The sequence below is a fragment of the Danio rerio genome, chromosome 24 (assembly GCF_049306965.1).
Source record: "Danio rerio strain Tuebingen ecotype United States chromosome 24, GRCz12tu, whole genome shotgun sequence".
Classification (NCBI taxonomy): domain Eukaryota; kingdom Metazoa; phylum Chordata; class Actinopteri; order Cypriniformes; family Danionidae; genus Danio; species Danio rerio.
The window spans coordinates 196,574-212,046 of record NC_133199.1 but is presented as its reverse complement, the minus strand read 5'-3'; the positions used below and the strand labels follow the sequence as shown (position 1 = coordinate 212,046).

The 15,473-nt window shown below is 42.2% G+C and overlaps 1 protein-coding gene across 1 annotated transcript in view; it reads right to left on the bottom strand.

Annotated features, from left to right (window-relative positions):
• Nucleotides 1–13,706, bottom strand: part of tgfbr1b (transforming growth factor, beta receptor 1 b) — a 30,768-nt gene extending 17,062 nt beyond the window's left edge. Inside the window, 1 exon segment of the mRNA NM_001115059.1 lies at nt 13,547–13,706. Coding sequence (NP_001108531.1) covers nt 13,547–13,643 — 97 coding nt within the window. The 5' untranslated portion in view covers nt 13,644–13,706.
• Between the last annotated feature and the right edge of the window lie 1,767 nt (nt 13,707–15,473).

Sequence of the window (15,473 nt, the reverse complement as noted above, 5' to 3'; positions counted from 1 at the left end):
TCACCATGGTTACTACGTTATCTCTCACGTGCGCCTTGACACACCAGTATCAGAATGCAGGATTTTGCACTCATGTGCGTCTTTTTTTTTAAATCAATTCTAACAATATTCCAAAACACATTTAAACAGTCTGTGTGGAAACATCCTCCTGACATTATACACATTTCTGTTCTTGAACCAGCAAACACACACACACACACACACACACACATTGTTGTTGTCGTCACAGAGGAGAAACAGCACAGAAACACGTCAGCAGAGAATCAGAGTCAGTCTGCGAGCGGCTGGAGCTCAGAAACCTGTGTGAATCTGAAGCCAGGACTATTTTAGGACGGGTCAGCAAACTGAGAAGAGCTGCGGAGAGGAGAGCCAAAGATCCCACAAACAACACCAAACACAGCCAGATCAACCACACACACACACACACACACACACACACGCACACACACACACACACTCATACACTACGGCCAGTGTAGTTGATCAGTTCCCCTATAGTGCATGTGTTTGGACTGTGGGGGAAACCGGAGCACCCGGAGGAAACCCACACCAACACGGGGAGAACATGCAAACTCCACACAGAAATCTGAATCAGAGACCTTCTCACTGTGAGGCTACAGTGCTAACCGCTGAGCCAGCGTGTCACCCATGCTCTTAGATCAATCTTGAGTAAATATGCAGATCTTGTCATGGTCATCAGCTGTATGGTGATTGGATATATGAGACACGCTGTGAGAGTGAAGAGTGACTGTAGAGGACACAGATGAACACTGAGCTCACCTTCACTGTCGTCACCTGCAAACTCTGATGAATGTGCTCATCTCTCACGAACACACAGACACATCCGTCAGCTCATGCATTTATTCTCTTTAGCTCACATTAGACCGAGACTTTCACTTTGGCATGGACTTCACCATCATTTACTCGTCCTCGTGTCACTCCTCACACACCGACAGACCCCTGACCTGACCTCCTTCAAGACAGCAGATTAAAGACACTACATTCTACACATTCCTTCAGCTTAGTCCCTTATTTATCACAGTGGAATGAACCGACAACTATTCCAGCATATGTTTTACACAGCGGATGCCCTTCCAGCTGCAACCCGGTAGTGGGAAACACCCATACACACACACTCAGTGTAGTTGATCAGTTCCCCTATAGCGCATGTGTTTGGACTGTGGGGGAAACCGGAGCACCTGGAGGAAACCCACGCCAACACGGGGAGAACATGCAAACTCCACACAGACTCGAACCAGCAACCTTCTTGCTGTGAGGCCACAGTGCTAGCCAATGAAAGCGTCCGAGATGAAGCGTTTGGGTGATTTATCAGCGACGCTCGTGTCTTTGAGCTGTAAAGTTCTTGAAATCTTTAACAGAATGAAGACGAGTCTGAGAGGAAGGCTTTAACTCGGTTAGGGAATGGAACGGAATTGCAGGCTTTTCATGACTGCTGGAGTAATGGTCTGAGTCGCTCAATTGCTATAATGCTTTCAATTAACCCAATTCCATCACCGCTATCTGATTAAGGCCACATAACCCAATTTATAAATGGCCGGGAACGTCTGCAGAGTTTCAGCTCTTATAAATGAAACGCGCGCACACAAACACACACACACACACACACACACACACACACAACCCTCAAGACAACCACTACTGATTTTGGGAATCAATGGCAATTGGATTTCACATCTTCAGAGCCTTTAGCTTCAAGCGCTAATGTAGTAATTGAATGATGTGGCATTGAAAGCGCAGTGTTTTGGGAGGAGACGGCGCTGTAACTCAAACACACACTGGAGACTGTAATGAATAGGTGTGTGTGTGTGTGTGCTTTCTGAAGCGCAGACGGAGATCAATTGAAGAGTGTGTCCAGTTTTCAGAGCCAAGATAATTAATCTTCATCCTCATCTAAATGGGTGGAGAGCTAGAGAGGGTCGGTTAGTATTCCTAACAACACATATCACTGAGTATGAGAGGCCGAAGCCGAGCCAACTGGGAAACAATCCAACTCGACGTGTATTTGTATATCGCTTTTCACAATAATTAGCATTCCAAAGCACTACAGATGAACATCAGAGCTGTCGATCAGTTTTATGAATGAGACTGTACCTGTGATTATTAATTATCTGTGCTGATTAAGAATAATCACATCCAAAATAAACCTTTTATTTAACAAAATGTGTATATTTATTTTGTATTTATAAATACATACATGCATGCACACATACATTTGAGAAAATGTTTATTTTATATATTTCTTATTAAATATACATGTATTTGATACTAATTATATCTAAATTTAAATATCCATGTGACAAAATAGTTTAGTTTTTTTATGAATGTGTGCACTTTCACCAGCCTCTGCTCTGGTCATGCGTCTGCTGCTGTAATAGATCTAACTAACAGAGATCTTGATCTCTCCTCCAGCATTATTGAATTATTGCTATGCTTTGTGTGTTTATTAAATGGCAACCCCAAGATCTTTCAGAACACTGTCCGTCTACAAAGCCTCATCATTACGGTACAGGTCCACAACAAATGTTAACATCGCTTGCATTAATTGTGTGGGGCAGGTTAAGATTGATTTGAATTGCTAATATTTAATTGCAGCTGATGGCAGAACGCTGGCGCAGGTACTCGGCACAGCTGTTTCTTCAAGACCCTCATAATCCATCTCAATATTTCAGAAGCATCATCTGTCAGACAGACTGCTGGAGGATCAACAGAAGAGCAGACTGTGCAAACCGAACACACACACACACACACACACACACACACACACACACACACACACAAGCTCGGACTGCGCAATATCGGATAATTCTGACATTGTTATTCTGGATTTTTCTGTGATTTCTCTTGAATTCTGCAGTTTCCTCAGATGGCCTTTACAGCTCTGCTTGGAGAGAATTCCTTCATTCAGACTGCTGTGGGTGAATCTGACATGCATCATACAGAAAACACAGTCAACAAATGACAAGCACAGATAAAACAGCAGAGTGAGGATATGCATGAAATAAACGGAGATATCTGTGGGGAATCTGACGATATTTAGGTCATAATCAAGTGTAAAATAACACTGCATACAGGCCACAGTCTTCATTGTGTACATAATTCAACACAATTCCTCATCAGGAAACGATAAGATTACACATGCCCGCTTCACTTCCCAATATTTATTTTGGAAATATTGAACTATAAAATATTGCACTATCAGTGTTTTTCCAATATTCTGCTTTTATATTGCATTATGGGATCTGACCCTTCATCCAACAACTTTTCTGCACGTGTGTATCAGTGTGCAGTGCTGTATAGTGTGTGTTGGTGTTGTATATTACACTACAGAAACCCTGTAATAAACTGCAGCACATTTACTCTTATTTTACACACTTACTCCTGTCATTTCTTATGCATTATGATATTGCAAATTACTAAAATGTCAGTAAAAGTCACTTTGTTAAACTGTAGAGTTGAATTTACACATGTATGAGATCAACATCCCATAATGCAGTTCACCACCGCAGATAAACTTCCGAAAATATGGAAACTGCTCATTACCGGTCAGTTTTTACAGTGTAGCCCTAACACACACACACACAGACACACACACAGACACACAGACACACACAGACACACACACACACACACACACACACACAGCTCTGTTCTGATTGAGAAGAGGATCAGTCTAAACAGCAGAGCTCAGGGTCAGAGCGCAGGCCTTCAGAGACTCTCTGCATGATAAATGTCTCAGCCTCCTCCTGCTCTCTCTCCACCCTCTCCTGTTCTTTAACACTGGAACTTACAGAATCCTACAACTACTAGGATTACAGCGGCAGTCACTGTCATATTATCATGGTGTATTTACATTCAGAGCGTCAACTGAGATATTAAAAATTAATTGCAAAATCTTGGAAATTTCCCACACAACAAAACACTATAAATAGTGCACTCCACAACAATATGCTGAACAGCTTGCTTTCTGATGCAATATTGACATCTGGGGGTTCATTTGCCCACAGGAACTGATTTCCAGAGGTGTTTCTCTAACATGCATTATATGTGGTTTAATAATGTACATTTATCCACCTATATAAATCACAATGCAGGTAACTCTGTCAATACAACACAGTATAAAATAATGCAAGCATACAGCGCAGATATGCAAATGAATATCCATGATCAACCCTTCAGAAAAATGACTATTACAATAATATACATATTTTATAAATATTTATATATTATTGAACAGAATATTTATATATATATTAATATTTATATACTGACTACACACACACACACACACACACACACATCCAGAATGAGTCTAACACTGTTAAACTGATCTCTTTCATCACATCATGTCTGGACCGGTGTTCTGTCGGTGTTGTCCTGCTTTGTCAGATTGTCTCTCTCCCATTCAGAAAGTAGGAAGCACCTTTTAAAGGCGCAAGCTTCCAGTGTAAATGTTAATGTGGAGTAGTGTGATCTGAAGCTGTAATATTGCCCTAACATACCTAATCCCCAACCCCAACCTCAGAACCATTCAAATACAGTGTTGGCAGCATGATGTGGTGGTAAACTCAGAACACCGGCTGCTGTTAATGAGGAACAGCACAGTGGCCTCAGCGGTGACTAATCTAATGCTTCTGATTGGCCACTGCATTCACATGTGGACGTGTGATTGGTTAAACAGCTCAGCGCAGCAGGAGGTAAGATGAAATCTGATGCAACAGACATATATCTCAGTGTAACGCCACAAAGTCCCACTCTTCATCAATCTTTCCACGTCAGCTCCATTGCGACAGACTCCAGCGCTCCTCACCAGCTCTACACTCAGCTCCAGCGCTGGATTACACTACAGTTCAACCTGAGTGTAGGAGAACACAGACATGCTCACATGTAGACAAGAGGACGCCTTCACTGCGCGCGCATGTGTGTGTGTGTGTGTGTGTGTCAGAACACAGAGAGCAGAAGCAGATCTTCATCATCAGCAGCTCACCTTCACTGCGCAGATGAATTAATTACAGCCGTTACCAGGCAACCAGCAGACCTGCAGCCGACACCGCCTCACACACCAGCAGCAGAGCTTCAGCACCACACACACACACACACACACACACTACACAACAGACACACACTATACATCATACACACACACACTACACACACACACACACACACACACTACACGTCATACACACGTGACATTACAGACATACAAACAAAATCCCACTCATACTTGGATATCACACACACCACATGCGCAAACACGCAAACACGTAAACACGCAAACACACACACACACACACACACACACACAAACACACGACATCCCACAGAAATACACACACATAATCCCACTCACAAAGACACACACAATTCGATATCAAACACACACACACACACACACACACACACACACACTAGATCACATGCACAAAATCACATTCACACACATGTGACGTCACACAAACACAAAATCCCACTTACACAGACATTTTGATATCACACACACCACGACACACATGTTCAGTAGATCACACGCATTAATTCACACAGTACACACACACACACACACACACACACACACCATGGACTTCATAGACATGCAAAATCAGACACTAACAAACACACTTACATAAACTCTTTTACTCTCTCTCTCACACACACACACACACACACACACACCCTTCCCCCTGCAGCTCTAGTGTGTGTCTGGAGTCATTTCCATAGGTCATCTCTGCGGCCCCTGACCCTTCACGCCCCATCATTGGCAGGCTTTTGTGTGTGACAGATGTGTGTGTGTGTGTGTGTGTCTCAGATGGACCCCGGGGCCCTCAGACTCCCCCACAGGGCCTTCTGCTGCTCAGGTCTTTGTGTGAACACTGAGAAACACTCAGCAATAATCCAGATTCACTCGCTCATCCACATCTGACTGACTGAAAGCGCCAGCCGTTCCCAGACGCGTCAGTGGAGTGTGGAAACCCAGCTCCAGGAGCCACAGCATTATCAGCAGGACCACTGAGTTAATCAGCAGACATACTGAACGCTCTTACACATCATTTCTGTATCATCAGCACAGAACATGCACTTCCTGTTTGTTTTCACCTAAATTCTCATATAAGGTCTGTCTAAGGAATTGGGCGGGGCTAACACACGCCATCATGGCGAAGACAAAAGTGCAATTATTGCACCTAAGATCAGCCTCAGACCAAAAGATTCCCCCGGCTGCATCTGCTTGTCCATCAAGAATAAGCTGAATTTACTGCACCAAACAGATGGAGTGCGATCGTCCATGCCAAGTTTCCAACAACGAGAGTGTACAGGAGCTCTGGTGGACACTGGTGACCCAGTTCCAGCACTGGTTTGTGTCTTCAAGGAGCCGTCTGCACTATTAAGCAGACTCAGTGGAGGATTGGCAGAGACACATTTTCTAGGACACACAGAAACACAGAGATTCTCAATCTGACTTCCCACAGCGCTCTAATAAGCCTTGTGAGGGAACGGCCAGTGAGCGTCAGAGTGTGTGCTCCTCAAACACACAGCTTCTCTCTCTCTCTGCCCCAGGCTCTGCTAATTGCGTGTCAGGGCACATGACGGACTGTTCTTTATAAATACCCGCCGCTGGGATCATAAACCTGCCCATTGGACAGACAGCCACAGTCTCCATTTGGGGTAACAAGCTCCAGGAGGAAGGAGAAACGCAGTAAAGCTGCAAAACTCCGTTTGAAAGTGGCCGATAAAACAAATGCAGGACAGGAGTGAGACTGCAGCTCGCTGACGGACACGTGTTTACTCTAACACACACACACACACACACACACACACACACATACATGAGTTTAAATGCAAAGTTAATCTGCAAAAACAGTCATCATTCATTTACTGGGCCTTGCACCATTTCAAACTTATTCTCTGTGTGTTATTTAGTAAAGTAAATATTAAACGCTGTATTTATACTGTCCATATACTGTATAAGTTGACAAACCAGCACCATAAAGGTATTTATTTAGCCAATCTTCTGGATAAGTGTTATAACAACTTTATTATTGAATTGTTTCAGTGAGCAGTAACCTTATTTACTGGTAAACAATCTGAATATGAGATTAGTGAGCTACGGTGAACAGTAAAGTTTACAGCTGCATCATGACTGCTCTTCTCATAATGCCACTGAACAGCTTGAGGGGAAATAAATAACACATTTCTAGACTGATAATAAAGAACATGCGAGTCGGAGAGGATATTCTGATGAACAGCATCTGCCTCAATTCATTTTCAGTTCATTAAAAATAAACTGCATTGTGGTTTTAATATGAGCGCATGCCACATGGAGCTTTCTGCTGCACATTTACAATATTGCCTCATTTCAAGAGGCTTTTCTGTCTGTAATTTTTGTTTCCAAAGAAGCATTTAATACTCAAAGGTGATAATTTATCTGTTCAAAAATACTGTAAAACATTAAAATTTCAAGCAGCTGTTTTCTCTGTGAATATATAGTAATAAGTGTGATGTACACTCACCGGCCACTTTATTAGGTACACCTTAATAGTACCGGGTTGGACCCCCTTTAGCTTTAAGCCTTGGTGTTGTAGATTCAGCAAGCTGCTGGAAATATTCCTCAGAGATTTTGCTCCATATTGTCATGATAGCATCACACAGTTGCTGCAGATTTGTCGGCTGCACATTCATGATGCCAATCTCCCGTTCCACCACATCCCAAAGCTGCTCTATTGGATTGAGCTCTGGGGACTGTGGAGGCCATTTGAGTACAGTGAACTCATCGTCATGTTCAGCAGTCTGAGATGATTGAGCTTTATGACATGCTGCGTTATCCTGCTGGAAGTAGCATCAGAAGATGGAGACACTGTGCTCATAAAGGGATGGACATGGTCAGCAGCAATACTCAGGTAGGCTGTGGCGTACTTATGGCCCCCAAAAAAAATCTCCACCACACCATTACACCACCACCACCAGCCTGAACCGCTGATACAAGGCAGGATGCACACAGAACTGCCGTTCACTGGATATTTCCTCTTTGTCGGAGCATTCTCTGTAAACCCTAGAGATGGTTGTGCATGAAAATCCCAGTAGATCAGATGTGTGATTGGCTGATTGGATATTAGCTTTAACGAGCAGTTGGACAGTATACCTAATAAAGTGGCCAGTGAGTGTATATCGATGATGTAAAGCTGTATTTCAGCATCATTACTGCAGTTTACAGTGTTCATGATCATACAGAATCACTATAATATGATTATTATCAGCATAAGTCATTTTATCAGCATCATGATTATTAGTTGTGCTGCTTTATATTTCAGTAGAAACTGCTATTTTCAGTATTCACAAATTTAAAACAGCATTCTGTGTTTATTGTAACCTCATAAATGTCTTTGTTGTCACTTTTGATTAGTTTATGCACCCTAGCTTTGTACTTTACAGCAGATTTGAGTTTGAAACAATGCGAGTATAACCAATATATTAATTTGTAGATGAGTTATTGCTAAAACTGTTGCGTTTGCATCATTTTCTGCAGACTGCGCTGATGTGTTGACAGTGCAAGTTGCAGAATGGCTTGATTTATGTTGCTTTGACAGAGTCCATTAATCATGCCACTATCTCCTATTGCATCCAAACCACAAACCCCACAGTCTGAACGGCCGGCGGTATAATAATAATGTGCTGTAAGTGATCCGGGATCCTCCAACAGGTACGGCTGGCCGGATCCAATAGAGAAAACTGAGAGCGCTGCGGTCTGACGGATCAACAAGAGGAGTAGAGCTGAACACCGCCCATATCTCAATGTGTGTATGCGCAGCGGTCAGATTATTCATTAGAGATTAAAGATAAAGATATATAATTGAGCTGATTTATAGCATGAAGACAATGCTATTATACGATTGATTGTTCAAGTTCTGCAAAAAAGCCTGGTGAAATGATATTCATATCGCTGCAAAACTAAATATTGCCATGTCAGACCATGCAACTCTAATAAATGTGGTAATTTCTCAATGCATTAATTAACATTTACTAATGAGGCATTACCAATCATACTTCATCAGATTTGCAGCATTACATAACTAATATATCGTATACGCATAATATTGATCATGTATTAAACACACAGACATCACTATTTTGGTAAACACTATATATAACTGCAGGTTAACTGTGTCCAGCCGATACTCTTTAACGGTTTTGACTGTAATGTAGTAATAACCTGCACTTTTTATAAAGCTGCTGTGTCATGATAATTATTGTGACAAACTCTATACAAACACACTTGAATTGAGCTTAAGTTAAAATCATTACAACAAGACAATCAGACACCGTCATAAGCCAATACTAGAAAACCACTGCTTTAAGTCCAGCCTAATAAAGCTCCAGGAAACCCTCAGATGCTTGTGCTGATTTCCCAGTGCACGCTACACTTTTAAAAGCCACTATCACTGCAAATGAGTGGATCCGGCTTGTGAACGCATCAGTAGCTCGACTCAATCACAGCTGGCACTAATGCAACTTCTCAAATTAGTTTTGGTTCTTTAAGCCGGGACAACAGGCAGTTTGGGGTCAGGAAAATGCCACAGATTCCTGTCCCAAAGGCAGCGTTATTATAGAGAGCATGTATCAAATGCTCAGACGAGCCTCTTAGGGCCCGTGCGTTTAGGGGCCCCGGGGCCGAGTGCACTAAATCACTGTCCCCGAGTGTCTCTGGATCCGCTGAAGCTCATCCACAGCACAGCAGCAGACGGAGATCATTCACACACAGACAACAGCAGCAGCGTTGCAGAGCTCAGGTGTGCTTCAGCAAACACACATGGAGCACTGCGCTGTACACAGATCTGGGATAGGGCTGCTCGATAAACAGCAGTGATTGTAGAGCGCGTTATGCAGGATTTTCAGAGTAGTGGCGTCACACTGCATGACTATCTACACTAGTGTTTCATCACTGCTGTGTTTACACTGCAAGATGGATCAGCAACACTGCATCACTTTACAATAGGAAGAACCACTAACAACTGGCCTGGATGCTGCTCTCTCATTGGCTGTAGGTAATCGCCGATGTTATTGTCAATCAGAGCACAGTTCACACAGCAGGATTTTGAGCTCTGGGTTTTTAGCATGTCGAATATCTGTCGGGTATCAAGCTGTTTGTGGACTTTTCTAGTAAATGTTAAACCTAAAAGCATGTGCAAACACCATAAATAATGAGGCTTTAACTCAAAACTCACTTACAGCTTCAGTCAAGGGTTGGAAATAAGTCCAATATAATACTAAAACTGGAGATAAACTGACTGTACTTTTGATGTTCTTGTACAGAGTTCATTCATCTCTATAAATTACTAATATAGCATATTATTTCAAACCCCGAGAACTTTTAGTAATAGTCACTTTGATAAAATGTACAGTTGAGTTTTCAACATTAAAAGTCAATGGAGGAGAGATGAACATCCCATAATGCAATTCTCCACCGCAAATAAACAGAAACCTAAATAAAACACCTGCATAAACAAATAAGTCATTTATTAAAGTGTTATTAATAATCATGTTAATTCTGTGAGAATTCTGAACTCCACACTGTTACAACATCCAAATAATACTGCAGAATAATACTATTTTCCATCTGATGAACAATAAAAACACACACAACCAATCAGAATCCATCGTGCTCAAAAAGCTCCAGCATTTAAAAAGACAGACAATGCATTAAAAACAGCAGCATTGTCGCAGTGTGGATAATAATAACAGCAGAATTATTGTAACAGTAATTATAATCCTCCAATATGACATTAAACAGAATCTATAGTGTGCTAATATACGGTAGTTACCATTCTTACTATCATCATTAGTAGGGCAATCCTTGATGTATGTGTGTGTTACAGAACATTATGCCACAAACACTGACAGAGCTTGATCATTTAGCGTCCTCCAGAAGTCACGCAGGTATCGTGACATTATTTAATTGGTCCATTCACACTAGTCTGATTATGAACATCTCACAATGACACACATCTCGGCTCTTCAGAGCGTCAGCACACACGTGATTCACACAATGCCCATCGAGCAGCCATTTCACATTCAGTGAAGGTGAACCAGATCAAACAAGACACCTAAACAGCACTATAAGAGTGTGTTCCCCCACTCACACGCCTGCCCGCCAGACAAAGAGAGAAGAAGAATTATTATTATTCAATCCAGAGCGACAAGATCAAACCTGCAGTCACTTCCATCTGCAGATATAGAGTGACAAAACACATTCAAGAAGAAGAGCATCAACAAACCCTGAGCTCCTCCTCACCGCCACACATGCAGAGAACAAACACTCAAAACACAATATATATGATGACAACGAGGAAATAAATAACACTGCACCAGACTGAAAACATGTTAAGAGATGTCATCATTTCCTCATCCTTTACTTGTTGGCCACAAGAGAAGATATTTTGAAGAATGTTGAGAACCACTGACTTAAAACAAATACTATTAAAAAGTTCATGATTCCAGGATTCCAGCTCTCTTCAAAATATCTCCTTTACTGTTCAACAGAAGACTCCAGGTTTGGGAGCCATTTAAGTGAGAGTAAATAATAATAATAATAATTATTATTATTATATTATTAATTATAATTATATTATAATAGCGATTTTCTGGACATTCAAAGCGCTTTACACATTTTTAGGGGGAATCTCTTCATCCAGCACCAGTGTGCAGCGTCCACATGGATAAAGCGATTGCGCCAGACTGCACACCACACCAGCTGATTGGTGGAGGGGAGACATGATATGGAGATGGTTAGCAGGCCATGATGGACAGAGGCCAGTGGGCAGATTGAGCCAGGATGCAGGGCTTAAACCCCTACTCTTTGACCAAGGACATTTTAGGATTAATAATGACCACACAGAGTCAGGACCTGGGTTTAACATCTCATCCAAAAGACGGAAATGGCCAGTAAATGTTCATTTTTTGGGTGAACTATCCCTTTGACAGACTGTACAGCCCAGTTTTATTATAGTCTTTAAAGATCACCCAAAAATAAAATTGTCATCTTCATTTATCCTTATGTGTCTTTCTATAGTTGAACTCAAAACACAATATTCTGAAGATATGCTGAAATAAAAGAGTCAATATTAAGAAGAGAAATACTCTAGAAGTCAGTGTCTGTTTTCGTCCAGCATTCTTCACTATATCATCCTTTGTGTTCAGAATAAAGAAACTCAAACAGGTTTGGAGCAAGAGGAATATGAGGAAATGACGACAGAAATGACATGTTTTGGATGGACAATCTCTTCAAAAGAACTTTGGTTATTACTCGGGGACATTTCCTAGATAAGTACACATTAATTACGAGAGCAGCTCTATTGTGTTTCTCCTGTCACACATCGTTAGTTAGACAGCACAGTTGTGCTTGAGACAGTCTATAATCTACAGCCCACAGTTCTGAGTCTATACATCTCCATCTGACATCATCTTGTGTTTATATGACTGACTATTATAATGATGAACAGCGACTTAATAACGGAGTAATAAACAGACAGTTATAAACAACAGCAGAGAAACCACCAACACTGGCGAAAATACCTCTGCTTCTTATATATACACACACACAACAGCAAATACAGAAACGCTAACAAGTAAACAAACGAGTTATTTCTGTTAAACTGAGTTAGCCAACTAACGTTAAAGAACTGAGTGGAAAGTAAGTTAGCCAAGTAGCTAACAGCTAACTGTTTAGAAAAGTCAATCGAGCTGACAAAACACACTTTTAAAAAGTTGTAAACAAAACAAAACCAAGAACATAATATTTAAGTTATATTCTAAAATAAATACCAACTATTTACAACTCTTCATGCGCGGATAAAGCGGAGTTTAAACCGTTATCAGCGCAGTTAACGCAGCGTTAGCCGGTCCAGCTAGCTGGATGTGTAAATCACCGTATATGGCGTATTGTAAGTTTTCTCTATTGTTTAAACTGAGCTCAAACTCTCCAAACTACATTATTAGTGAGTTTACAGTAAATAAAGGCGATTTATGAGCTGCCAGATTATCAGACTCAACAAAAGTAGGCTTTTACTCCACAGTAGACAATAAACTGGTTAATGACACTGGATCGAGAAGAGTTTAATGTGTGCACACATCAGTCTGGACTGGACATACACCGCCTTGACGAACTGTGTGTGTGTGTAAGATCGCAACACTGATCGCGAAATAAACAGACTCGGACTGTAGATTTGATTAGACACGTATCCCCCATCTCTGTCTATCTGTCTGTGAGTGTGTCTGTGTGTGTGAATCGAGTCTCTGCTCCGAATCGGTTATGAATGCAATCAGGTGTGTTAGCTCCGCTTTTCTCCTCATTCTCACTGAATAAGCGGTGGATTTCTGCTTTTCTGTCTTATTATTACGGGTCTCTCCCTCTCTGACCTGCGCCATCTTTGCACAAACACACACACGCGCGCACACACACACACTTCGGGGCTGCAATGCTTGCAAACAAAGAGCACCTCAGACGGGCCGAGCACAGCATTAAACACCGCGGGTTTACCTTCAGTCTGCTGGACCCGGGATCCGAAGAACACGGCGAGAAACACCAGTCGACACGGCACTGCCTCCATCATCATCATCTTCATCATCATCTTCATCCTCCTCCTGGAGATAATCCCGCTCCTCTTCTGTTCTCCTGCTGGACTCCAGTTGTAGAGACTGAAGCTGCTGCTGGAGGACTGAGAGCGGCACACAAAACACTCAGACTCGCGGCTGCTGATTGGCTGACGGCGCGACGGAGACACGCCTACATTCCCCGCTCTCAGCTGGACGCGCGCATTGCATAAGAACGCGCGCGCCGCTGCTCTGATGATGATGATGATGATAGCAGAAACTCTTAATGAAGACTGATGAAGATGAACAACAACAGCTGATGAAGAAGAGCCTTAGCAACAACACTCACAAACAAAACATCTATCTATCTACTCATCCATCATCCATCCATCCAACCATCCATCCATCCATCCATCCATCCATCTATCTATCTATCTATCTATCTCATTCTTCAGCTTAGTCTATTTATTTTTAAGAGGTTGGCACAGTGGAATGAACTGCCAACTATTACAGCCAATGTTTTACACAGAGGATGCCTTTCCAGCTGCAACCCAGTACTGGGAAACACCCATACACACTCATTCACACACACACACTCATACACTACAGCCAGTGTAGTTGATCAGTTCCCCTATAGCGCATGTGTTTGGACTGTGGGGGAAACCAGAGCACCCGGAGGAAACCCACACCAACACGGGGAGAACATGCAAACTCCACACAGAAACGGCAGCTGACTCATAATAAAAATGTTTGCTTCTAAAATGCGCTCTAGAAACAGCAGTGAGAGCGCAGGCTTTGTGTCTCCTCCACCGTCTCTCTCTCGCTGCATATATATTCATCTAAGGGGGTGCAGCTCTGACCTCTGACCTCTTTCCCTCTCGACCCCCTTCATCTGCAGCAGAGTCTGATCAAGTCCATTGTTAAAGGGGGTTCAGGCCCGTCCGGCTCCATCACACACACACACACACACACACACATACAGAGAGAGAGAGAGAGAAGTCGCCTGCTCATGTTAGATTGCAGGCCCATTTGTGGATGTTGTGCTGGGTCTGAATGACATCCTCCACCCGCTGTGTGCCATCTGGACATCAGCCACGGGTGTGTGTGTGTGTGTGTGTGTGTGAGAAAGAGAGAGAGAGAGTGTGAGACTGAATGTCTGTGTGTGTATGTGAGAGAGAGAATGTGTGGTCAGCAGGAACGCGGCACGTTCAGACCTGATAAACACAGTCATGTCAAATCAATATCACACACACACACACACACACACACACACACACACACACACACACACACACACACACACACACACACACACACACACACACACACACACACACACACACACAGAGAGAGAGAGAGAGCTCATGAGTTGATCACAAGCCCTACACTAGAGGAAGTGAATCTGCATTAGAGGAACTTTAACTCAGCAGCAGACACGAGCAAACTGAGCGCAGCGCACAGCTCATCATCAGGCAGAGTCTGCGGCCGTTTTTTGCTCTTTCAGCCTGAAATTTTGGTAAATAAGTCTGTGTAATTATGTTGGGAGCATCATAACTAAAACCGTAATATATGAAATAAAAAATATACCTTTATAACTTTTATTTAATGTTTAAAATGCAAATCCAATTAGATCCACTTTATTTGTTAAACAAAGCAAGTGTCATATAATATATCCAGTAAAAAACAGAAAATATTACTGCACACACTGCACTGCACATAAATCAGATGAACATTTTCACATTAGTCAATAATATTACTGAAATTAAACGGACTAAATCTAGATGTACACACATTTACTGAAGTAAATAAACAGAATTAATGACGGGCTAAACCTCTGCGGAAATCTGCACACGCACATTCCAGGTGGGCGTACT